The sequence below is a fragment of the Festucalex cinctus genome, chromosome 20 (genome assembly GCF_051991245.1).
Source record: "Festucalex cinctus isolate MCC-2025b chromosome 20, RoL_Fcin_1.0, whole genome shotgun sequence".
In the NCBI taxonomy this organism is placed as follows: domain Eukaryota; kingdom Metazoa; phylum Chordata; class Actinopteri; order Syngnathiformes; family Syngnathidae; genus Festucalex; species Festucalex cinctus.
The window spans coordinates 19,761,298-19,786,545 of NC_135430.1; the positions used below are offsets into that span (position 1 = coordinate 19,761,298).

Below are 25,248 nucleotides of genomic sequence, written 5' to 3' on the forward strand. Positions count from 1 at the left end.
AATGTCATTTTGTTTGGTTTAAATTAAGAAAGAATTTACTCTATATCCATCCACTTTTTGACAGATTTTAGTTCCCTGTTCATATTACTACAGTTACTAGCTCTTTATAATTACTGCTGTAGAATGTTTGTATCATCTGCAAATAAGTTTTAGTGATTATCATACATTAAATATGTCATTTGTATATACAATGAAAAGCTTTGGAAGCAACACGGAGCTCTGGGGAACACCACAAACAACGTCAAGTTCTTAACATTTAAACATAAAATGAAAAACACAATATGTATATACCTGAGCTTGAGAACTTTTGAAACCAAAATGAATGTTTAATATTTGTACATACCTTCTTCGGAACACTTCGAATCTCCAGACACCATGTGAGCAGGTACAGCAAAGAAATGTTCTGAGGGATAAAGGAGGGCACCTGAGCACCTGTGACCCAGCAGGAAAAAATATATATATATCAGAGCTGGTAGTAAATTAATGCTGCATGATTACCAATAACATAAAAGAAATCCTGCTCATTTTATGTTCTTGCTTGCTCATTTCAACACAATTCATGCTACATATAAGTGTCAAGTGTATATTGACCTTTTTTCTTTGTGTTTTCAAGTAAAGAAACTTGCACGTGATGATTCTTCTGATCCTCAAGACCCAACCTTCGAAGCAGTTGGTTGACTTCAGAGCCTCTATTTGGGCAGAAAACATCAAATGAATCCCCAGGTTGGTAGGTCAACATTGGGTAAGCCTTGAGAGGGGGAAAAAAAAAAGAAACCTTTTAAAAACTAAACTGTATTTATTTTGAATGGAATAAAGAAGTCATAGAGGAATGCAAAAAAAAAAAAAAAAAAGAGCAGATTTTATAAATCTTACAGTGACGTCAAGCTCAATAAGGATGGCTGTCTTCACTGACTCGCCTGTTGTTAAACAAACTGCACGGGATACAGGAACCTCGTTGAGGGTTTCACTGTTCAATGGCCCAAAAAGCTGAAAGAAACAGGTGCTCAATTTAAAAAAGAAAAAATGCACAAAATAGACAGGCATTATTATCATATAAACACTTTCAAGATCTCGAAGAGAGTGCATGAATAATGTATAATTGCATAGCTAGCTACCAAGCCATCATAGCTAGATAGATAGCTAGCATAGCTAGCATAGATAGCTAGATAGCTAGATAGATAGATAGATAGATAGATAGATAGATAGAAATCCTCACCTCATCCACAGTGTCGCCTTCCTGAAGAGACACATCTAGAAAAGGTGGCGGTAGACTAGGAACATTGAGAGACAAGTCAGACAGTGGAGGCACTGATTGTGACAGTGAAGGTGCATTCGATATTCCAGGATCCGCGTTTTGTATCTCCGCTGGTGGTGTGGTTAAAATGACACCTTCAACAAACGGGGATGACACGTGTGAACCCGTAGATGCAAATTTGGGGTCCAAATCAGGAGGCTGATGGTTAGTGAGACTTAGCAGGTTTAGTTGGACGTCTGGTATGGATGAATCTGAAATTGTCTGCCCTGAATCCTCTTTAAAACTCCGATCAGAAGCCATTTTCGTTAACGCTGCTTTGACGGCTTTCCACAGTCCTTCAAGCCAAGGGTCCACAACCACCTCCAACCTTGGGAAAACAGAAGCACATTAAAGCTGCATAATTAAGTGTTTGTTTGGGGGTGTACCAGATGACTTTGGATTTTAAAAAAGAATTGTTTTAAACCTTCACGGATAACTTTAGATGTATCTTTTTTGCTAAATAGATTGAGTTTTATTTTTTGTAGGAAAAGAGGAAATTACATGAAATATTTTTTAAGATTCTGTGCAAATACGGCATACATACTAAGACTACTATGAAAACCAGCACTGTGTATTGTAGAAATTAATTATTTTGCTCTTAGAAGCCATAACGTTTTATGACTTAAAGTTCACAAGGTCTTTTCTAGTAGAAGTACTTTTTTGAGTTAGTCTTTAAATGTTGATTAAGTTATGTGGTAAAATGGCAGGCGGAGTACTAAAAGTACCGTATTTAAAATGTAACCAAATGGCCAAAGAGGCAAATAAATCTACCATATAATTACAACATTTATGATCAATGTCCCACTCATGAAAACCAGTCTTAGATGTTTTTCGCATTTATTTGCCAGACTTACCCTGTTCCGTCATCTGCATAACCTGTTGCATAGAATTTTTGGGCTCCGAGTTCCTGTAGACGGCGTTCAATTGTCTTGCCGCAGTTGCAAAAGTTTTCATAATTGGTGTCTCCTAAAGCTTGGAGGAGACAGACAGAGCAAATAAGAAATCAAAACAGAGAACTCAGCAATTTCATGATTTACGCAAAAGACACTCCAGATCAAGCTTCGTTTACCTAAAAGTGCATAGTGAAGGTGTTTGTAGTGATCCGAGGTGTGGGCCTTCTTCTTGATCTGCTTGACGAATTGCAGGGCATTGTCTGGTGGCTCCCCATCTCCAGTAGTTGACACAATAAAGACCACTGGGGACTTCTCCTTCTCCAAATTGTACTGAAACGTATTAATGAACCAGACACGAGTTCTTCCATCAAGCAGAGCAAACACACTGTAAGTCACTGCATTCGATGCAATATGGCATGGAAGCAGCATGAGCTAAGAAAACAACTTCCATGTGCCATCTCTACCTTATCTTTCTGGTCCAAGCAGCTGAGCTCAGCAAGTAGTCCATGCCCCTCAGCCTCTTCAGCTATCCCCTCTGCTATGGACTGGGCTTGACCTTTTTGAGAGCCATAGAGAACCACAATTCGAGGCTTGACTTCAATGGGCATTCTAGAGGAAAACACAACATTGAGAAAAGCATCGTAATGAAATGATATAGCGGAGCAACGTAGCTTGGTAAAGGAGAACTTTATCACAGTGCTTTACTCTAAGTTTACCTTCAAGAGATGAAACCAGACGAATAAAGTGGGCACTCCACAACAATCTAAACAAAAACTCAGACACTGTCATACACTCGCTGTTTCGTCATACTTGACAGCTTCACACGTGGAATCTCGAAGGCTACAGTTTTAGGTGTCCAAAACGGAAAACGTGCATTACTAAGCGATCGCTAAAATATAATAGACTCAATAGTATGGTAACAGAATCATATTAAGCTAATGTTTAAAACAAATAGTCTACCTTTCCAAAAAGGCAAGGAAAATTGTCCAACCAAGCCCACTTGTTTAATTCACGCGAGAATCTTCTTCTTGCGGTGCAGTTCACGCGAGATGATGGAACATCGCGAGATACAACGTGATCGGAAGAGCCCACAACCAAACACAACTAATGTTCTATTAACTTTGTTTTTTTAGAGATAATTTAAAAGACTGTTAATACTTTGAAATATCTAATTTTAGCATTTACATATTTGTGTCGTCTGCCAGTGCGAAATTCAGTACATTTGTAAAAGTTAAATATTTCTACATGGTCCCGCCCTTCTCGCCCGTGGAGTCTTCCAGAAGTCGCCGGCAGATCCGTGCGGCTTGAAACTCCCCAGCACTCCAGAATCTCACCTCTCAAACTCGTTATTTTACCTGCGACAAGTTAACTTGGTTCCCCAATTCTCCCGTCAACATGTCAACGTTGGGCACGCTTGCCTTCGATGAATATGGAAGGCCATTTATCATCATTAAAGACCAGGATAGGAAGACGAGGCTAACGGGCATTGACGCACTGAAGGTACAAAGGGCTAGCTAGCGGGGCTTGGTCTGGCACGTTTGCTAGCATATCGCCGATTTACTTGCAGTGTCATGTTCATCAGATCAACTTGACATTCTGTAGCTATTGGTGAAATGATCCGAATGTTAACTCTTTAACCAGCCCACGTAAGATTAATGCGGTGGTGGAAGCGTGATCGCATTTATAAAAGACTGGCTGTGCCGTTTGCTAGCCACCATGCTAACATGAGGCCCATGTGCTCCAAGGCGTCCTATTGGCGGGTGTTGCTTAGGCTGTGGCCCGTGTCTTTATAGAGTCGAATGATTTCAGTTGCATCCACCATTGCTATTAATGAATTTTACCAAGCACACTGGCTTCAGTTAACCTGCTCGTTGCGTTTTTGCAGTCTCATATTATGGCAGCCAAGGCTGTTGCGTCCACGCTGAAGACATCATTAGGACCTAATGGTGGGTTATAAACTAAATGCTGACAGTCATTTTTAAAATAAAACCTATTTTGGGGACACAATTTATTAGAATCCCCTTATAAAATGCAATAAATGATTCTCGTGACTAGGACTGGACAAGATGATGGTTGACAAAGATGGAGAAGTGACTGTCACCAATGATGGAGCCACTATTCTCAGCATGATGGATGTGGACCATCAGATTGCAAAACTTATGGTGGAACTGTCCAAGTCCCAAGATGATGAGATTGGTGATGGGACCACTGGCGTTGTTGGTATGTAAACCCAAAATGAGATTCTTTTACTGTAGCTGGAAACTGGGTTGACCATCTGGCCACACCAACTTAGTTATGTTTAATTGAATTGAATATAACAGTGATTCCCAACCAGATTGTGCTCCCCAGTGTGATACAAGTCAGTTGTCTATCGTTTTGCCTTTATAAAAGTCTGCTATACATTAATTCCTTGTCTTGCCAGTACTGGCTGGGGCTCTGCTTGAGCAAGCTGAGCAGCTCCTGGACCGCGGAATCCACCCCATCAGGGTTTCTGACGGTTACGACCAGGCCGCACGGATTGCAATCGAGCAGCTCGACAAAATCGCAGAAACCTTCCCCTGCGATCCCAGCAACACGGAACCCCTCATTCAGACCGCCATGACAACACTGGGGTCGAAAGTGTGAGTCTTCTTCACCAGTTATGTTAATGCTTTCTGAAAGAATCATTTTTAGGTTGCTAGGCTAAGCTTTTTTTTCTCTTCGTATTTCAGTATCAACCGGTGCCACAGGCAGATGGCAGAGATTGCAGTGAATGCCATTCTCACCGTGGCTGACATGGGGAGGAAAGACGTTGACTTTGAGCTTATCAAGATGGAGGGTAAGGTGGGAGGCAAGTTGGAGGACACGCAGCTCATCAAGGGTGTCATTGTCGACAAAGAGTTCAGTCACCCTCAAATGCCAAAGGTACAAATGTCACAGGATTTGGAATTTCACTGGCAGTGTGACCGTGACGCTAATTCCGACTTCACTTTATCGCTATTCAGGTCCTGAAAGATGTTAAAATTGCAATCCTTACCTGCCCATTTGAGCCCCCTAAGCCCAAGACCAAGCATAAGTTGGATATTACCTCTGTTGAGGACTACAAAGCTCTCCAGAAATATGAAAAGGAGAAATTCGAGGAGATGATCCAACAGGTTAGTTGCCCAAAAAGACAGCTCTTGTTGATATTCATATGGTTGAAGCCCAAATCCTCATTGTTGTTGTAGGTCAAGGACAACGGCGCCAACTTGGCCATCTGCCAGTGGGGCTTTGACGACGAAGCCAACCATCTTCTGCTGCAGAGCAAGTTACCGGCTGTCCGCTGGGTCGGAGGACCTGAGATTGAGGTTAGAGACACGGTTCTCGTTTGAATTATTTTGTTCACATGTTCACATTGGTCACTGTGTGATGCAGTTGAACAGAAATTTCACATTAAGTCCATGTTGTGAGGTTATAAAGGGAATGTTTATCAGGTCAAGTCGTACTAACGGTATATGTGCATCCTTAAAAAGATTCTCACAATATTTCCACACTCAATTTGCAGCAAACTAGCACATCAAAGGCAAAAGCAGGGAAGCTTGTGGGATTATTGACCGTTTCTTCGTTTTCCATTGTGTAGTTGATCGCCATCGCCACTGGGGGGCGCATCGTGCCGAGGTTCTGCGAGCTGACTCCAGAGAAGCTGGGCACTGCTGGCCTGGTGAAGGAGATCTCCTTCGGCACCACAAAGGATCACATGCTGGTGATCCAGGACTGCAAAAATACCAGGGCTGTGACCATTTTCATCCGAGGAGGCAACAAAATGGTAAATTGTGTAGAATTAAGGGTGAGGACTTCTAAGTTGAATGTGGCATGTTAATCATCTCCATCTGTTTTTTTTGTTTGTTTGTTTTAAGATTATTGATGAGGCCAAGCGTGCGCTCCACGATGCTCTCTGTGTTATTCGTAACTTGGTCAAAGACAACCGTGTTGTCTATGGAGGAGGAGCTTCAGAGATATCTTGTGCTCTGGCTGTCAATCAGGCTGCTGACAAGGTAACTTGTCATCTTTTCCACAAGAAATAATGCAGCAAAAACATTTATTTTTATGTTGCTCAATCATAATTTTTTTCCTTTCCTGACTTCAAGTGCCCATCATTGGAGCAGTACGCGATGAGGTCATTTGCGGACGCTTTGGAGGTCATTCCAATGGCGTTAGCTGAGAACAGCGGACTAAACCCCATCCAGACAATGACAGAGGTCAGAGCCAGACAGGTCAGGGACAACAACCCGTGCCTGGGCATCGACTGTCTGCACAACAACACCAACGGTGAGCAACCACATGGAACTGTGCCTTCATTCAAGCATACCTGCTCTTCATACTGCTGTTACTTGACGTCTTTCTTCTTCAATGCAGACATGAAGCAGCAGCATGTGATCGAGACCCTCATCGGCAAAAAGCAGCAGATCTTGCTGGCCACTCAAGTCGTCAAGATGATCCTCAAGATCGACGATATCCGAAGCCCAGGAGAGTGCGAAGACTGAAGGTGCCCCCAGGACACCTGAAAACTCGATTGTGCTCTAGAATGTTGCAGCCTGTCTGAGTGGTTCGAGATTGGAGGCACTTCCCGAGCACTGCATCCAAACCGCACTGCTTACTGCTATTTATCATTTGAATACCGAGTGGCCATTAAAATGTTGGTCTATAGAAATGTCTCAATATTGTTTTATTGCATACATTATGTTGAATACTCAGAAACTACTGGTATATAACTCATACTATATACCAACGTTATTTTGGAGATGTAGTTTTTTTTTTTTTTTTGTGATTTTTCGGCCTATTGTTCACATTCAAACTGCAAAAATTTGACAGAACTGTGCAGAATAAAGAAATCCTGACAATTACGGATCGATCAATCAGCCCCAATGTTCAGCATCTTGATGAATATCAACATCTGCATTTTTGAAGGAACATACGGTTGATAATTAATCAATTAAAAACTTAACTTTAGGCAGTTCTTTATTTAAATTTACAGTTAACTTTATACGAGATGGCACTGACCCTTGGAACTCTTTGCACCACTAAGTTAAAAAAAAAAAATGCATTTCAGATATTTTGGAGACCTTTTTAAGAGCACAGTATCTCCTAAATGAAATTTTGGGTGTGCAATTTTAAGAAATGGTGGTACACTATAAATTAGGGGTGTTAAAAAAAATCGATTCGGCGATATATCGCGATACTACATCGCGCAATTCTCGAATCGATTCAATAATCGGCAGAATCGATTTTTTTTTTTTTTTTTTAGGATTCACACCTTGAGCATGGAAGAATGTTATATGAACGGCACATTAAGCCTTAATATTTTTATTTTAATGCTGTTCAAACATGAAACAGATTACAACCTCTATAAGACTGAAATTTCAGATTAATAAATAATACATTTTCATATAAATCTTACACTCTACAAGCTTACTGATTAGTATTTTCTAAATATGAATGAAAAAAAATCGCAACAATCGACTTATAAATTCGTATCGGGATTAATCGGTATCGAATCGTGACCATTCGTATCGGGATTAATCGGTATCGAATCGAATCGTGACCTGTGAATCGTGATACGAATCGAATCGTCAGGTACTAGGCAATTCACACCCCTACTATAAATTGACTTCCAAAGTAAATATTCATCCCACTAATTTTCAGTATTACTGATAAATAGGCTGAAGTTTGACAATGAAAGATACTCTACAGTAATTATTTTAAAAATAAATAATTTTAATTGCACTGTCTCAAATTTTAGGGTAAAATTATTTTTTTAAACATGCTAATGACCCTGGAAGGTCCTTGAATGTTTTACTAGAATTTCAAAACAAATATATCTCTTGAAAATATATTTTTAAAAATAAAAACATTTTGCAAATATTTTTTGACACCAATATTTTCCCTTTGAGTGAAAATATCGGCCCCCTTAACTACTAATAAACCGTTAATAAAAATGTATACATTGTATATATCGGTCTATTTTTACTGACAAAATTAGCATATATATATATATATATATATATATATATATATATAATTGTATTTTTTTAAATAGAGTGGTATCTATTTTCAAGTTAGTCACTGCTTTGTCAACCCCTTATATTTGATTTATTATTATTATTTTTTAATCACACTGGAAAAAAATCTGATCGAGTGATCATGTGAAGACACCAAAGCTCCTCCCACTCACACTTGACGTTCCACTTAGCCGTTATTTAAACGTACTTGTTCAGCCAGCTCTGGCCTCCTGAATTCTCGGCTCATCTGCCGGGCTGATGTCCTCTCTCTTTCGGTGGGCGAACCCGTGATTCTGCCCGGGAAAGATCTTCACCTGGTAATCCATAGTGCATTTCTCCTTCAGTTTTGCTTCAAGACCTCTCACCTGAGGAGCACAAGTTGCCAGTGATTGTATTGCAATATTCAAGATAATACGAGATGGATGCTTTTGTTATCCTTGTGAAAATTAATTCTGACTTGATCCAATGGTATTAATATTGTCCTTCTCCCCAAAGATAAAAAGGGTCGGGCTCTTCAAGCTCATACCTGTCTTCTCCTTCTCGTATGATACCTACCGGTATATGATATTAGCTACATTAATCACATTTAACCTCAGCACAGAATTAGTCGTGTCACACTTCACGTGCCATACCATAAAATGATACTCCAGCTTTAACTTCCGGGTTGTGCAGGGCCAGATAATGTGTGGCAATCCCTCCCCAACAGAAGCCTGCCACTCCAAAGCGTTTGATGCCGCATTGCTCCTTCACAGTGGGTTCACCTCTCTTTAAGGCAACAACAAGACTTTAATACAACCTAAAATCAGAGTTAAAGTAGAACGACTCTCCTTCCTGAGTCCTGACTATGGAAGCCCAAAAGTGTCAAAATTCAATAAATAAAAAGGCATTTTTGAAATAACTGTCCTTTTGATAAAGAACAGACAATATGTAAAATGGACATTACATTTTAAAATGAGGTGTTAGTATTATTACGAAAAGTGTTATGCTATTCTTTAATATGTAAACAAATATTTTTTTGGGGTTAAATATTTCATAATGATTATTTTAACAACGTCATACTATTTAAAAATAATGACATTTAATTTATTTTCAAGGTTTTATAAGATAAGAAAACGTTGTTTTACAAAGTCAGTTTTTATTTCATAATGTCCTTTTCCACAATGGTCTTCTTTTACATAATGGCGTTGAATGCACTATATGCTGAGTACCATGGAGATGTGTCTCGGTCACGTATTGAGAAAATGTTCATGTCCTGAACTGTTATTAATAAAGATTGAGAAGATTGATTTAGAGAAGATATGTTATTATTATTATTATTAGTATTATTAGTATTATTAGTATTTTAATATGAATACTTGACAGACACACCCAGACTATATCTCCAGCGGCCCGCCTCATTTGAAATTGAGCCGTTCTACAGTGAAAGGATGAATTATGTTAAGGTAATTGTTTACCCGATACTCACCACAAGGGGGCAGCAAAGTTTGACAAAAAAAAACAAAAAAAGGAAACGTCATATGTTGCTATTCTATCTACTGCTGGTGAAATATTTCCCTTGATTTTATTGTGTATTAAACACCGTTTATGCAGTTAATTTTAAATACAATACAATACAATACAATACGTTTTTCAGATTGCATGAGTCATAGGATTTGAACCAACTTTTTTTTTTTTTTTTTATCTCACTGAGTGAGGTTATCCATAAGCCACTACACCCATTAAGAACACTGTGTGAATACAAATATTTTCATTTGTTATGCTTAGTGAATGCTTAGTCACTATTAACCACTTATAGCCGACTATTTTATTATTATTTTTTTTTTTTTCAGGTAAGAGGGTGATCCAAACAAGGAAGGCCAAGCCCCCGCCATGTTTCTGCTACAATTTATGAGGCAATTAACAAAATATACTGTAGCAGGTAGAAGGAATGAGTTAGTGAACGCAGGTTTGGCTGTGAATCACTCGCCCAAGCTGGACTTTCTCAATCAATAGCACATTTCTCAATGGCTTGAAGCAGCACAATGGGAGGATGCGACCAGGCAAGTCGTGACATTCCAATTCACAATTTTTACAAAAGAAGAAAAAGGACTTGTGATGTAAAAAAAAAAAAAAAAAATCTCACGTGGCAGCAGTCATCGCGATGTGGTCCATATGTTGTGACTTTCCCAGGTATCGTGTGTGGTCCCGTTCAGGTGAAGACATTCAATGAAGTGCTGATGACACAGTGAACAAACAAGACATGAAGCAATGCATTATGGTACAAGAGATAAGAGTAGTATTTAGTCTCCGTATGCTAAGAAATGCTAATGATTTCTAAGGTAAGAAATAGTTACACATATATGTAGTAGCAGTATTTTTAAATTTTTTTTTTTTTCAACATGCCCGATGACACACATGGAAAAAGTTGTTTTGGTTTAAAAAAATAAAAAAATAAAAAATTATCAACACTTTCCGTTCACACTCCGATCAGAAAACACCGATTGTGTCCTGACTCCTGCTAGCAATCAAAAAGATTGATGACAGGTCCATGGAAAAAGAAAAAAAAAAAAAAAAAAAAAAAAGACGCCCACCACAGTTGTGGATCACAGCCTGACAGAGATGTACTTGAGGGCGCTGGGTTTCCCCCCATGTTGACTTAGTTTAAAGTTGTCTTCACGTCATCAACTTGCTGATGGACGCCTCTGCTGCGTGACAGACGGGAGGACGGCTCAAAAAAAGGACATGTCCATTTGCAAAGGGCTTCCAGGGAGTGGGAAGGTAAGGGCATGGGGAGGTGGAGGAGGAGGTGGCGGAGGGGGTTGGGGGGGACGTGTCCTCTGCGTGCGTGTGCGTGTTTATTCATCACCCCACAGGCACATGAGAAGCAACAGATATATAAGATGTAGCACACCTGCTTCGCTCAAACAACGACAGACCTCGCCAGGTGACCTCAGCCTCTTACCAAAGTTTAGGGTAAGCTTTTTGTTCTTATTGCACTTTTAAATCATTTTTAAAACAATTTTTTTGAAATATTGATTTGTAGAGAGAATTTCATTTCATTTACTGTTTTATTCCCACAACCTGGATTTTTTTTTTTTAAATACTGAATTTCATTCACTTACACTTATTTTTAACGATGGATAGATATTGAATGGATGTTAACATGAAATCTTGACCAGAAAAAAAAAAAAAAAAAAAAAAAAAAAAAAAAAAGACTCATTGTGTATTATTGTAAATCCAGATAAAAAACAACAACACCTCTCTATTGTAATTACCATATCAATTTGATAACTAATTTTGGATCCGTTCAAAATGTGTCATTATGGAAAATTTGACATTACATTTTAAATGATGTGGTGACAAGTGCATGATTAAATCAGCAGACCTTCCCCCCACCTGTTTGTTGCATGGGAGTTGTGTACAAGGTGACTGACCAGCCCTTTTCCTGCAGTGCCTTTGACTGACTCCTCAGCATGTTGCCCGGGAGCGTGAGCAGCATCCAGGTGAGGAGCGGGTTGCCTGCATCCGTGGCTCTTTGCCTCCTCATCCTGCTCCTCCTGTTCTCCTCCTGCAGCGCGCACAGCACCACAGTGGAGCACGACTTCCACATTGTGCACAATGTGGACAACAGAAGTAAGTGCAAGTTGAATTTCATGGGTTTATATAGGATGTATTTGTTTAATAGCGTTTTCTAAATTGAAAAGGAAGGATTTACATATTTTAATGATATATGAAGTAGTTTATAATTCAATGAAACAATATTTATTCAATTTCATATTTAGTCAGTATTTATTCATTTTATTTTTTTAGTTATTAAAATTAGAAAATTCGTTATTTTTATATTTTTCATTTTTTTTAATTTATTTTACATTTATTTGTTATTTTAAAAATAGTCAATATAATGTAGTCAATATTTATTTTACATTTTTATTACATTTAGAAATTAATTTTATATTTTTATATATTTCATTTTATTTTTGTTTATTTAATTTTTTTTTATGTTAATAGTTTTAGTAATAGAACGTATTCAATATTTATTCATTTTAAGTTTTTATTTATTAAATTTTAGAAAATAATTAATTATATTTTTATATATTTCATTTTAAACTTTATTTTTAATAAGCTTTAATAATATAACGTAGTTTAATAAGGATTATGACTGAAACAAAGTAAAATGTGCATTCATTATTAGTTTTTATTTATTACATTTAGAATTTAATTAATTTTAATATATTTTTTTATATATTTAATTTTATTATTTATTTATATATGTATGTATGTATGTATGTATTTATTTATTTATTTATTTATTACTTTTTACCCAATATACTTTGACAGTGAGTGTATTTTATATATACTGATGTTTATGTACAGCACTTTGTATACAACAACGCCTGTTCTTAAAGCGCTTTATAAATAAAGTTGAGTTGAGTTGAGTATATGAAAGAACCCCCCCGTGAAACTCCGCTCTTCAACATATGATCTTAGTAACGGAGATTTTGTCATCCAGGTCCCGAGATTGACCCCTTCTGGTACGTGGGCCGCGGCGTGAGACCCATCGGGCGTTTCGGCAAGCGACAAAGCCGCGCGGAGGCGACGGGTGACGTGCGCATGGAGCCCGTCGTCAGGTTGCTGGAGCTGCTCTTCGACAGCCTGCGGAACAAGGAGGACCTTGGCAAGGTGCTGCATGGCGAGGACGGGGACTGGTTACCATGACAACGTGCATCTCTCCCTTGCATCAACCGACAAACTGAGGCTTTGCTTTATACAACACTCATTCTGTGTGGTTCTCTATGGTGATTGTTGTTAAAAAAAATAAAAAATAAAATCAACCCGCCAAAATGTGTTGTGTACATACGGAAATGCCGTTTATATTGATGAATAAATATGAACTTATCCAAAAGCGTGTTTCAACTTGCAAATTTATTTTCATTCATAATACATCTTTCTCCAAGTGCACAGTGGCACATATAGGTGTATTATTTATATATACGTTTTTTTGTTTTTTTTGCATGGTAATATTTTCCCCAACATGGCAAATGGACGGCAACAAACAACAGCACATAAAGTGAATGTGGCACTGTGCACGGTAAACTTCAACCTCGTCAGACACACTGCGGTGAAACAGGAAGTGATTTCATTATTAACTTCGTTATTAACCTTGGATGCGGTTTTCCTGCGTCATACTACATTGAACTATGATTGGGCAAGATACACATTTGATATCATATCTATTTTTTCCATACATATGCATACCGTATTTTAAATTCTGACATTTCTTTTTACAAAAAATACAGGACGTTGATAATTGGACCCTTGCAGCTGTGCTTATCATGACATTGTACATCACAAACATGCTTTTTATATACTGTATCAACACTTCCAAGAATGACAAAAGATAACAGCATGTGCAAATAAACAAAATGTGGAAAAGATTGCAAGGAAGTATCGCTATTGTTTTTTTTTACCTGCCAGTCAGGAAATCAACACTGCACGCCTGTGGTTTGCTAATGACTATTATGAGGGGGGGGGGGGGGGGGAAAATAAAGCAGTATTCTCACATTTAATAAGATGATAATCTAGTTTTGAATGCAGACGTTGACAGAAAGCACTTGGCGTAATGTCTCACTGAGGATAAAATAAAGCTTTGTCATTTGCGATCATGTGCATAAAAAAAAAAAAAAAAAGTTCTGTGAGTACAAAAATAAATTGCTTGTAACAAAAAAATGGTGGTTTCATGACACTGACAAAACCAGCCCATTAAAATCCGTGTGACGGGAAAATATCCGTCGCGCAAACAAAAGGCCACTAAGTTGGAAAGTGAGAGCAGGAGAAGAGAATACTGCAGCGAATGGGTGGCTCGTGTTTCACTTTCACGCTAAAGATGAATGTCAGACGATCGCGGTTTAATTACTTCTGATTAACCGCTAGCATTTCATTCATCTTGATCATTTTGACCATTTCCATTCGAGTAGGAACGTTAGATGAGAAAAGGTGACATGATGCTGAAGAGCTCACGGCACAAAGTGGAAACAATTAGAAAATATGTCTGAATATAAAAATACATATAAAACAACATGATGGGTCAATCATAAGCTAATCGTCGCAGGTGTCATTATTGTAATTTGTTAGCTTCATGCTAAGCTAGCCAGCGACTGGCTAGAAATCCCATCTAAAGTTCTACAAGAACATTTTTTTTGTTGTTGTTACATGGTAGGAAAAGAATGTTGACGTCAGACCCCTGTTGACACAAAGAAGTCAGACATTTTTGCCCCTCCCCATATTTGTGAACCACGACTCTCACTTAATCGCAGGCGTTTTTGCTAACCTAGCCTGTGCTATTCACTTGAATACTCACATATCTGCATTACTTTGCTGCCATCTAGTGGCGTCTTAGTCCCACTAAATAGTGTTTAAGTTAAGGGGAGGAGCTTCATTTGGACAGGCCAATGAGTGCTTTGAGTCTGATAGGAGGCGGTTAATCACATCACTTTTTTCTATTTGTGACAGCGCTCGGCAAGGGTGTCCAAACATTTTTTTTTGTATTGTTTTATTTTAGGAAGGCCATTTGTTATTGTTGTTGTTTTTTTTTTTTAGTTCTTTTTAACACCTGTTGAAAATGACGGTTCGGTATTTCGTGATTTTGGGGTGGCCAATAAGCCCTGCAACCACTAGAATAGAGCCACCACTGTCCATAACAGATCTCTCTTCAGAACCAAAGCAAGAGTAATAGGATGACAATTTTTTTTGAAAGCAGTGTCAATCATTAAAGTGCGATGTGATCACAAATTAGACTTTGACAGACAGCAAAAAAGTGGAGGAAATAATAGTTTGAACCAGAAAATACTGTATCTTAATTCATCAAAATTAAGAAAAGAGATCTTTTATTTGCAATTTTCTTTCATAGAGAAAAGCTGTAAAAGTCAAATTTATGATTTACAGTAGTTGCAACAACCACTTTTTCCAAAAGCAGACATTTGCAGGCCGTGTCAAAAATCTTTTCTTTTATTTACATATGCTGAGGGTCGCGAGAAAAAAAAAAGGACAGCAGGCCACGAATGGCCCCCCGGGCTGTAGTTTGGAAACCACTGCTATAAAAGATGAATTATAATTAACTCATTCACTGCCAATGACAACTATCTACGTCAAAATCCAAGCAAACAGGCAGTGTTAATTTTGAAAAAAAAAAAAAATAATAATAATTTAGTTTTAGTTAATTAAAAAAATAATTTAGTTTTAGTTATAGTCTTCTGACTAAATTTAATTAACGCCTTAGTCATAACTCAGTCACCTGATTGTATTTTAGTTTTAATCCAATTTTAGTCAACAAAAATAAAGAGCAATTTTAGTCGACTAAAATTGGCTTTTGGAGGGCGAGACCCAGTATGTGGTCTCAGTAAGACCAAGACCGATCACAAGAACGTCAACGCCCGTGTTGTAGGCTAACAGGAATCCGTACGCACGATGGTAGCACTTCGCAATGAAATTGTTGTCATCGTTGTTATTCAGAACAACAATGATTAATAACTATGAATGAAAACAATGAATAACTAAAACTAAATTCAAATTTCTTGTCAAAATTTGCACTGGCTGTTTGCTTGGATTTTTGACGTCTATAGTCGTCATTGGCAGGGAATGAGTTAATTGTAAATATTTATATCAGCTCCAAGTTGGAGATTTCCAACTTCCCAGCAGCCTGATCTGAGCTTAAAATAACAATCCTGAATGGGAATTACAATCATTGATGAAATCTCAAAAGGGGGGCTTAACAGTTGGAACCCTGGTGGATAAATGGCTCATATTTCTGACTTCATTGTCCATTTTAATCACGGTAGAAATGAAAGATGTATATTTGACCACAGAATTTTTTTTTGTTTGTAGCAGTTTTAAGGCAGAGACTGTCCACTCATCTTTACCGTATGCAATCCTGTCAATGGCGTGAAAGGGGCCGAGTGCTTCGTGGGCCGCAACAGGGCAGGTGGAGGCTCTGGCAAGGCACTGGATGATTGTGGGGTGGGGGGCCCTTGTCCACGGGGCTCTGGTGCGTGGCCCTGAGGGACTTGTGCTGCTGCTGCTGCTGCTGCTGCTGCTCCTCATCGACGACGCTACGGTCGAAAGATTTCCACCGACTGCTCTGGCTCCATCTTATCTGAAATGTGACAATGCAGAAAAAAACAAACAAAAAAAACATCAGAATTTACAGATAAAAATCAAGGAATGTGTTCATGAATGAGCTTTTTGTTTGTTTTAATATTTTCATCCGGGACCATTTGTATTCTGGGGATAACTTTAAACCAGGGGTGTCCAAACTTTTCCATTTGAGGGCCACATACAGAAAATCAGAAGGACGCAAGGGCCACATAAAAAGAGAAATTGTGTTTAGTCCTAAAAACTGTACAAATAATTTATTTGTTCTTTTGCATATTTAGAAAAATGCTACAGTATATAAACCAATTTATTTGTAATATGGCAGTAACGGTTATTATAGTTTTGTTGGAATTTTTCATTTTAGTTAGTTTTTATTAGTTTTCAGGGTGGTTCTGTTATTTTTTATTAGTTTAGTTCTTTAAAAAATGCTTAGTTTTAGTTTAGTTTGTTAGTGTCAGCATTAGTATTATTATTATTATTTCTTAAATGTGTATTACTTGTGCGCGATATTTAAAAAAAACAAAAAAACAGCATGGGAGCGTCATCATCTTTTGGTGCTTTTCTATTGGCTGCTGCAAGATGATGTCACTTCTGTGTGACATACTTTCAAACGTCATTATTCCGGTTTATATCAAAATAAATCACATTTCAAATCATCCCCAAAGGCTCATGCATTAAATTAATTAGCAAAGACTAAAACGAAGGACGTTTGCTATAATTATAGTTAGTTTTGTAAACATAATTTAAAAAAAAAAAAAGGTTTTTCGTTTTTATTTTATTTTGGTAACAATATTGTTATTTTTTTTGTTTTTTTTAAGTTTCTGTTTTTTTTGTTTTTTGTTTTGTTTTAGTGAACTAAAATAACCTTTAATGGCAGCAGTTTTTCGATACCCTCCCTTCTTACTTTGACCATCTCCAGACATTTTTGTTTTGTTTATTTTATTTGAACTGAGTCAAATGCCATTTTTTTTTTTTTAGCATATGTGGCGGGCCACTGAAAAATGGACGGTGGGCCGCAAATGGCCCCCGGGCCGTTGCTGTAAACAAATCAAATCATTGAAACGGTAATCAAAATAACATCTTGTCTTCCTGCTTTGGCGGAGGTAATTAATCTAAAATCAGCCATGTGACTAAGATGCCTTGGTCACTGCTCGTTTCATGCAACTAGCATGAATCAGAGCTGCATATGAGATGATGCTGGTTATTTAAAAAAAAAAAAAAAAAAAGCCATTCATTGGTATTAAAAGGCAACGACGACTTGTTGGTTGATAAAACAGCCTTGGTCTCTTGTTGTGCAAGTTTCCATTTGGATGCTTTACATCTAATGGAGCTTTTCAGCTAATTAGACCACTGGCCAGCAGATGCATTCACTTTTACTTCCATTCAGCAAGCAAGCTTTTGTCTTTGCACAATAAGGGAAATTTGTAATATCCAGCAAAAGTGAATAAAGTGCCTCTCCCTGTCACACGCTGACCGAAGATACACATATGAGCACACACATGCGTGCACACTCGCACGTATGCACTTACCAAGTACCAACACTAATATTACTTTCGATACATAAATTTACCCCAAAAAACAGTGACATCATTTTAAAGAAAGACATATTTATCACAAAATTGCATTTCCCTTAACTCATTTACTCCCAATGACGTATAAATACGTTTTTTATGTTCTAAATATCCCAAAGACGCATTTATACGTTTTTGTTTTTTTTTATGCTAGAGCATACAGAAGGCTTTGATGCAGCCTCTCAACTGCACAATTTTCACAAATCTATTTAAAATTGTGAGTAATTGAGCTTTTTTTCAACATGGCCCTGGTTGATCTCCTTTGCTCTGCTGCTACCTGCTGGCCGTTTGTGTAATAACTACCATTTCTGCAACCGTTCTTTGCAGTTGAGAGGCTGCATCAAATCCTACTGCATGCTCTAGCATAACAAAAAACAAAAAAAACAAAAAACGTATAAATACGTCTTTGGGAGACTTATTTAAAAAAAACGTATTTATAAGTTATTGGGAGCAAATGAGTTGAATAAGAAAAAGGAAAAAGACAAAGAGAAACAAGTAAGCACATATTGTGTAGGTTACATTAAAATCTTTTTAAAAATAAATAAAATACTCCAAATGAAAGTGAAAATCTAAAAAAAAAATGTTGCAGTGCTATTTGTGTTGCACTTGAAAAAAAAAATGTTTAATCAATATAGGAGATTTGCAAATATCTGTTTCTGCTAGTCAGTTTAAAAAAAATGTTGGCGAGTACGACATCAATCCCCCTTTTTAATTACTGTACAAAACAGTACAAAATAAACAATCATTGCCTAATAAAACACTTTCTAATTATAATACACCGTAATGCAAAATAAAAACAAATCTGATGATTCGCTTGATCAAGTTAATCGACAGAATAAGTGATCCTAAAAATAATTGATTAGTGACAGCGCTCATTGAAACAGGAAGCACTTTATTGTTACCTTGAAGTGGAGGGGCTGGCAGCTTCCTCCTCTGATGGCGCGATGAATCCAGGGTTTGCGGCTGCATTGTCGGGAAAACGACGTACGTTACTCGTCGTCAATTATGAACGTACGGCTCCGTGATTCCATACCTTTGCTGTTGGCTTGAACTTGGAGAAATGATTGCAAACAGTCACATTTAACCCTGCAGTTTTGAGAGCTGATATCCTGGCCTCAATGTTGGATATCTAAAAGTGGACGTAACAGGAAAGATAATTGAATAAGACGTAAGGCACATATGGCAAATCTCCATCTCCATCCGTACCTGCATTTCAGATTGTTGGACCTGAGCAGCAGCAGTCGCCACCTGGTCTTCCAGGAAAGCCAGTTCCGTGTCTGTGGTCCCACTGCTGATATTGCGGGCACACTGCTCCAAGTCCCCCAGCGCCCCCTCGAGGCCATACACAGCACCAGCAGCCAGGTAAACCTGAACCAATGAGGCCCTGTTAGGACTAGGGATGTAACGATATCCAAACATCACGAAACGATATCACGATACGATAATTATTATGACATTGTGATATTTAACTCATTCACTCCCAGCCATTTTCACAGAAGCAATTCCATTCGCTCCCGGCTGTTTTCCTGGATTTTGTTTGACTGATTTTGCAAGGCCCACAGAATATTGTGTTCGATTGCTATAAAGGCAAAAGAAAGATTAAAGTCTCTTCTTTCATCAGGAAAAAAAAAGTATGTTTCTATCTGATTCCGTTCTGCAGCAATTAGCATTCGAAGAGAGCTAAGTTTCATCAGCTTTCACAAATCCATTTAAAATTCAAAGTAATTTAGTTTTTTTTCGACATGGCCCTGGTTGATCTCCTTTGCTCTGCTGCCACATGCTGGCCGTTTGTGTAATAACGACCATTTCTGCAACCGTTCTTTGCAGTTGAGAGGCTGCATCAAAGCCTTCTGTATGCTCTAACATAAAACACAAACAAACAAAAAAAACGTAGAAATACGTCTTTGGGACATTTAAAACATTAAAAAACAAAACAAAAAAACATATTTACACGTTATTGGGAGCAAATGAGTTAAAAAAGATCTCAATATTGTAAAAAAAAAAAAAAAGAGCTCATACTAAAAAAAAAAAGCACAATATTGTGCTTTTGTACATAACAGCAATGCATATAAACCACCTACAATCTCTAATAACAACAGTGAGGCTCATTGATCGCTTCATGGGCAAATTAGGTTCCCCTTCATCTGACAATTAGCATGGATTTTAAACATAGAAGGCCAAAACATCCCTAATGAAAATTAAATTGCACTAATAAATTAGCCACTAGAGGGTGCTAGAACCGCACAAATGGAAATCAACCTGACTTTTTTTTTTTTTTTTTTTTTTTAAATCAGATGTGTTCCTTTTCAATATTGTGAACATGACGACGGCGATATTGTGGCAGTTTTCATATCACGATATCACGATATTATTGCCCTTATCGTGACATCTCGAGTTCGGACTGGGCAAACAATTTCGAGAGCCATTGAGGTGAGACCAAAAGCATTTCGAGTTACATTCTCCTCCATCTTGGTGAGCCTCTGGTCCAGTTTGCGGGTCTCCGAGTTGCTGGAGACGGCGGTCACGCTTTGAGGTTCCGCGGGTGCGCAGCCGTCCCCCCCCGCCTCGCTGATCAGCTCCTCGGTGGCGTTCAAAACCTTCAGCACCTCCGTGGTGATGCTGCAGAGAGAAGCCGCCGAGTACTTCTGCTTCATTTGAGGAACACACAACAACAACATTGGCATTTTATTACAAGGGTATCCACAAAAAAAACACTCAAAATGAAGTTTTCAGGCATAAAGTTCATATGTACCTGAGGCTAAAAACCGTAGCAGGCCATAATGCAATAATGGAGTGCGGTCAATAAATGGATCAATCATTGCCAACAAGCCTCCAATAGTCACAAGATGAAAAACTATCATAAGTCGACAGTGTTCAAACAGTCAATATGGCGGGTATCCACTTCCGTAAGTACACCGTGTCTTGCTTTATGATGTTTCATGCTCACGAAAAACAAACAACCGAACATGAAAGGGAAGCGAGGCAGATCTTTGCTCAATATGAAATGAATCACTGGCTGAAGCTTTAATCAGTAGATGTATTGATCACTCTCAGCACGCACTGTTAATGTGACAAAAAAAAAAAAAGGCACGGCTTGAGCTGCGAAGATGGAAGGGAGGATGCGGAGAAGCGCAGACACGTCGCATTAGCAAAGTATGAGCGGTTTCCTATGTTTAGGAAAGGCATATTTTGGTCGAATTAAAACTCATTCGCTCGCCGCCATTTTCACGGAAGCAATCCTGTTCGCTCCCGGCTGTTTTATTGAATTTGGACTGATTTTGCAAGGCCCACATAATATTGCTTATAAAAAACATGGAACCTATCAAAAGAAAGATTCAAGTCTCTTCTTTCATCAGGGAAAAAAAAAAAAAAAGGATATTTTAATCAATTTCCGTTTGGCAGCAATTAGCATAAGAATATAGCTAAGTTTCATCAATTTTCATAAATCTATTTACAATTTTGAGAAACTGAGCTTTTTTCAACATGGCCCTGGTGGATCTCCTTTGCTCTGCTGCCACCTGCTGGCCGTTTGTGTAATAACTACCACTTCTGGAACCGCAGTTGAGAGGCTGCATCAAAGCCTTCTGTATGCTCTCGCAGCATAAAAGCAAAAAAAAACAACAAAAAAAAACAACAACAACGTATAAATACGTCTTTGGGCAATTAAAACATAAAAAAAACGTATTTCTATGTTTTTGGGAGCTAATGAGTAAATGCGATTAGTGTTGATAACCTGCAGTTTATGTATTGTACTATGTTTGCTTTGTACTATGTCTGCTTTACTTAGAACAGGGGTGTCCAAACTTTTTCATTTGAGGGCCACATACAGAAAATCCGAAGGACGCAAGGGCCACATCATGTTATGAAGAGAAATTGTGTTTCGTCCTAAAAATTGTACAAATAATTTATTTGTGCTTTTGCAAAAATGCTATAGTATATAAAACATTTTATTTGTAATATGGCAGTAGGGTTATTATAGTTTTGGAATTTTTCATTTTAGTTAGTTTTTATTAGTTTTCAGGGTAGTTCTGTTAGTTTTTATTAGTTTAGTTCATTAAAAAATGCTTAGTTTTAGTTTAGTTTGTTAGTTTCAGTATTAATATTATTATTATTTTTTTTAAATGTGTATTATTTGTGCGCAATATTTAAAAAACATCATGGGAGCAACGTCATCTTTTGGTGCTTTTCTATTGGCTGCCGCTAGATGACGTCACTGCTGTGTGACATACTTTCAAACGTCATTATTCTGGTTTATATCAAAATAAATCTACTAAAAATCACATTTAAAATCATCCCCAAAGGCTCATGCATTAAATTAATTACCAAAGACAAAAACAAAGGACATGTTCGCTATCATTATTGTTAGTTTTAGTTTTGTAAACATAAAATGTAGTTTTTTTTTTAAAAGCCTTTGTTTTATTTTATTTCGGTAACAATACATTTATTTATTTTTTATTTTAATTTTAGAAACAATTAATGAAACAATCACAGTTTTGCTCCCAAGGATAATAATCTGGTATTCAATTCATTTTTGATAGAAATCATTTGACTATTTTCTTTGAGAGAATAATGTGAACAACATGGCTGCCACATTGTGACGGTTGCGTTATTTCTTAGGTGCGGATGAGAACCGTAACACCCTGGACTACTCCGTCTCCTCCCGATGTGAACCCGTTGCCAACTGCGGGACCACATTTGAGGTAAGGCTGAGTCATTGCCACCTGAGAAAAATCAGTGACGCCATAGAGGGAACGATACTGACACGTCGAAGTGTACCTGTGGTGCTCAGAAGGAGAAATACATTTGATTTATCAAGAAAAACTGCATTCAAAAGTGTTATTTTTGTTCCACTACTTGTACTAAAGCTTGTAATAGCTCCCGGAACGTATTTGTCGGCCATGCCAGCGACTACTCGCAGCCATATTCACCGGCGAGGGGCCAAGCAGTGACGTCACCTCGTCGAACGCCGGTCTCGGCTCGACCGACTTCCCCCGATTAAACGCGCCATTTTTTTATTTTTTTTTGACGAATGTGAGCCATTCACGACTCTCCAGAGTCAATGGGGAACCGCACGAAAGCTATTTTTAGAACGCAAAAGGCCACGTGACTTCAGCAGCTCAAGGCGGAAGGAGGTCAAGAAGAAGCTCGTTCATTGACGAGCCGAGCAAAATAGTGCTTGCAGGTGACTTCACAGCTGCCCTCAACATGAGTATTAAAATTAACAGGCTGATTCAATTTATTATTATTATTTTTTTTTAAATTATATTTATTTGTATTTTTTTCAATCAAACTTTACAATAGCCTATATCAGTGGTATCTAAACTACGGCCCGGGGGCCGTTTGCGGCCCGCCGTCCATTTTTTAGTGGCCCGCGACATATGCTAAAAATGGCATTTGACTCAGTTCAAATAAAATAAAAACAAAAATGTTTGGAGATGGTCAAAGGAAGAAGGGAAGGTGTCGAAAAACAGGTGCCATTACAGGTTATTTGAGTTAAAACTGATGAAAAAAATAAAATTCCAAAAACAATATTGTTACCGAACTAAAATAAAAACGAAGATGCTAAAAAAAAAAGAAAAAAAGTAAAATAAAACTATAATTATAGCAAACACGTCCTTCGTTTTAGTCTTTGGTAATTAATTTAATGCATGAGCCTTTGGGGATGATTTTAAATGTGACTTTTAGTAGATTTATTTTTGATATAAACTGGAATAATGACATCGCTCCCATGTTTTTTTTTGTTTTTTTTAATTTTGCGCATGAGTAATACACATTTAAAAAAAAAAAAAACTAATAGTGAAACTAACTAAACTAAAACTAAGCATTTATTAAAGAACTAAAACTAATACAAAAACTAACAGAACCACCCTGAAAACTAATTAAAACTAACTAAAAAAAAAAAAAAAACTAAAATGAAAAATTCCAAAACTATAATAACCCGACTGCCATATTACAAATAAATTGGTTTATATACTGTAGCATTTTTCTAAATATGCAAAAGAACAAATAAATTATTTGTGCAATTTTTAGGACTAAACACAATTTCTCTTCATAACATGATGTGGCCCTTGCGTCCTTCTGAGTTTCTGTACGTGGCCCTCAAATGAAAAAAAAGTTTGGACACGCCTGCTGTAAAGGAAAGGTACAAAGAAGATATATTTCAAACAGACAGCAAGACAAACAGAGAAGCAGCATAACTCTACCTGGTTGTCAGACAGCACCACCTGCTGGGAAGATGGCGTAACAGCGGGCGAGCCGACCGCGCCGGCGGCGCTCTTCCATTCTGTCATCTCCTTCTCCAAATCTCGCCGATGTTGTCGCTTGCTTTTCCTTCTCTCTCCTCTCTTCTGCTCCTTCTCATCGAGCGCCTCCTCCGAACTCCCCGCTCGCAAATCCAACCTCCTCTCTGTCGCTCGGCCGTCCCCGCTCGCCGTTGGACCTTTGACCGACCTCTCGCTTCTTGTCATCTCTTGACCGTTCACGTCGCTTGCCTTTTCTCTTAATCTGACGCTCGACCTCGGCTTCTCTCGTTCCGTGTCTTTCGGCTTTGGCTTGCCGCTTTCTTTCTCCGTCTGTCTGCGTGCGGGCCACTCCTCCTCCTCCTCCTCCGCCTCCTCCGCCGCCGACGACGAGCTGCTCTCTCTGCTGCTGGTGCGGCTCCTGACCAGCCGACTGATCCTGGACCGCAGTTCTTCCTCCAGTGGGTCGCCGGTGCCAGACGCGGGCCCCGACCCGGCACGACGGGGCCCCGGCGGCGAAACGGGGCTGTTGGGGTCCGCCGCGTCCGGGGCGGCTTTGTCCAAGTCTTGGGACTCGGGTGTGATGGCGTCTAACGTGAAGGCATCTGGTGCTGCTGTGCTCATTGGCACTGTGTCAGGTGCAGGCTTATCCTCGCTTAAGCTCCTCTTCAGTAGGTCATTGAGAAGAAAACCGCTGCTCTCCTTCAGGGGTAAAGCATCAGCACACAAATTAACTCATTCACCCGCCGCCATTTTCACATTTCGCAATCCCGTTCGCTCCCGGCTGTTTTACTGGATTTGGACTGATTTTTGCAAGGCCCACAGAATATTGTGTTCAATTGCTATAAAAGCATGGAACCTACCAAAAGAAAGATTAAAGTCTCTTCTTTCATCAGGAAAAAAAGTATGTTTCTATCTGTTTCTGTTTTGCAGCAATTAGCATTAGAAGAGAGCTAAGTTTCATCAGTTTTCACAAATCTATTTTAAATTGTAAGTAATTTAGCTTTTTTTCTCCATGGCCCTGGTTGATCTCCTTTGCTCTGCTGCCACCTGCTGGCCGTTTGTTTAATAACTACCATTTCTGCAACCGTTCTTTGCAGTTGAGAG

The 25,248-nt window shown here is 38.4% G+C and overlaps 5 protein-coding genes across 7 annotated transcripts in view; 2 read left to right on the forward strand and 3 right to left on the reverse strand.

Annotated features, from left to right (window-relative positions):
- mtrr (5-methyltetrahydrofolate-homocysteine methyltransferase reductase) overlaps positions 1 to 4,769 on the reverse strand; it is a 26,666-nt gene extending 21,897 nt beyond the window's left edge. The window contains exons 1-8 of one of the 2 annotated variants that reach the window (XM_077509543.1): positions 3,148 to 4,769; positions 2,652 to 2,796; positions 2,364 to 2,517; positions 2,149 to 2,266; positions 1,217 to 1,622; positions 874 to 987; positions 592 to 748; positions 344 to 432 (exon numbers count right to left, since the gene is read on the reverse strand). In XM_077509543.1, coding sequence (XP_077365669.1) covers positions 344 to 432; positions 592 to 748; positions 874 to 987; positions 1,217 to 1,622; positions 2,149 to 2,266; positions 2,364 to 2,517; positions 2,652 to 2,795 — 1,182 coding nt within the window. In that variant the 5' untranslated portion in view covers position 2,796; positions 3,148 to 4,769. Of the gene's footprint in view, positions 1 to 343; positions 433 to 591; positions 749 to 873; positions 988 to 1,216; positions 1,623 to 2,148; positions 2,267 to 2,363; positions 2,518 to 2,651; positions 2,797 to 2,903 lie in introns of both variants that reach the window. The other variant, XM_077509542.1, reaches the window with a different exon arrangement.
- On the forward strand, positions 3,434 to 7,049 carry cct5 (chaperonin containing TCP1, subunit 5 (epsilon)). Its single transcript, XM_077509544.1, has 11 exons — positions 3,434 to 3,687; positions 4,073 to 4,133; positions 4,243 to 4,407; positions 4,610 to 4,808; positions 4,899 to 5,091; positions 5,172 to 5,321; positions 5,394 to 5,513; positions 5,786 to 5,971; positions 6,063 to 6,200; positions 6,294 to 6,474; positions 6,562 to 7,049. Exons 1-11 carry the CDS (start codon positions 3,583 to 3,585, stop codon positions 6,687 to 6,689), a joined length of 1,626 nt encoding a protein of 541 aa, XP_077365670.1. The 5' UTR covers positions 3,434 to 3,582; the 3' UTR covers positions 6,690 to 7,049.
- Positions 5,622 to 11,658, reverse strand: cmbl (carboxymethylenebutenolidase homolog (Pseudomonas)). Its single transcript, XM_077509715.1, is given in 8 exon segments — positions 5,622 to 8,425; positions 8,428 to 8,569; positions 8,662 to 8,679; positions 8,681 to 8,722; positions 8,724 to 8,755; positions 8,837 to 8,969; positions 10,327 to 10,394; positions 11,580 to 11,658. Coding segments are annotated over 8 exon segments (537 nt in total). The 3' UTR covers positions 5,622 to 8,402.
- Positions 11,027 to 13,016, forward strand: LOC144009701 (uncharacterized). The gene is made up of 3 exons (XM_077509547.1): positions 11,027 to 11,156; positions 11,635 to 11,816; positions 12,694 to 13,016. Exons 2-3 carry the CDS (start codon positions 11,657 to 11,659, stop codon positions 12,897 to 12,899), a joined length of 366 nt encoding a protein of 121 aa, XP_077365673.1. The 5' UTR covers positions 11,027 to 11,156; positions 11,635 to 11,656; the 3' UTR covers positions 12,900 to 13,016.
- Positions 13,017 to 13,087: 71 nt separating this feature from the next.
- LOC144009695 (rab effector MyRIP-like) overlaps positions 13,088 to 25,248 on the reverse strand; it is an 83,543-nt gene continuing 71,382 nt past the window's right edge. Inside the window, exons 12-17 of one of the 2 annotated variants that reach the window (XM_077509541.1) lie at positions 24,106 to 24,843; positions 20,359 to 20,547; positions 19,109 to 19,270; positions 18,936 to 19,031; positions 18,805 to 18,865; positions 13,088 to 16,332 (exon numbers count right to left, since the gene is read on the reverse strand). In XM_077509541.1, the coding sequence (XP_077365667.1) occupies positions 16,289 to 16,332; positions 18,805 to 18,865; positions 18,936 to 19,031; positions 19,109 to 19,270; positions 20,359 to 20,547; positions 24,106 to 24,843 (1,290 nt within the window). In that variant the 3' untranslated portion in view covers positions 13,088 to 16,288. Of the gene's footprint in view, positions 16,333 to 18,804; positions 18,866 to 18,935; positions 19,032 to 19,108; positions 19,271 to 20,358; positions 20,551 to 24,105; positions 24,844 to 25,248 lie in introns of both variants that reach the window. The other variant, XM_077509540.1, reaches the window with a different exon arrangement.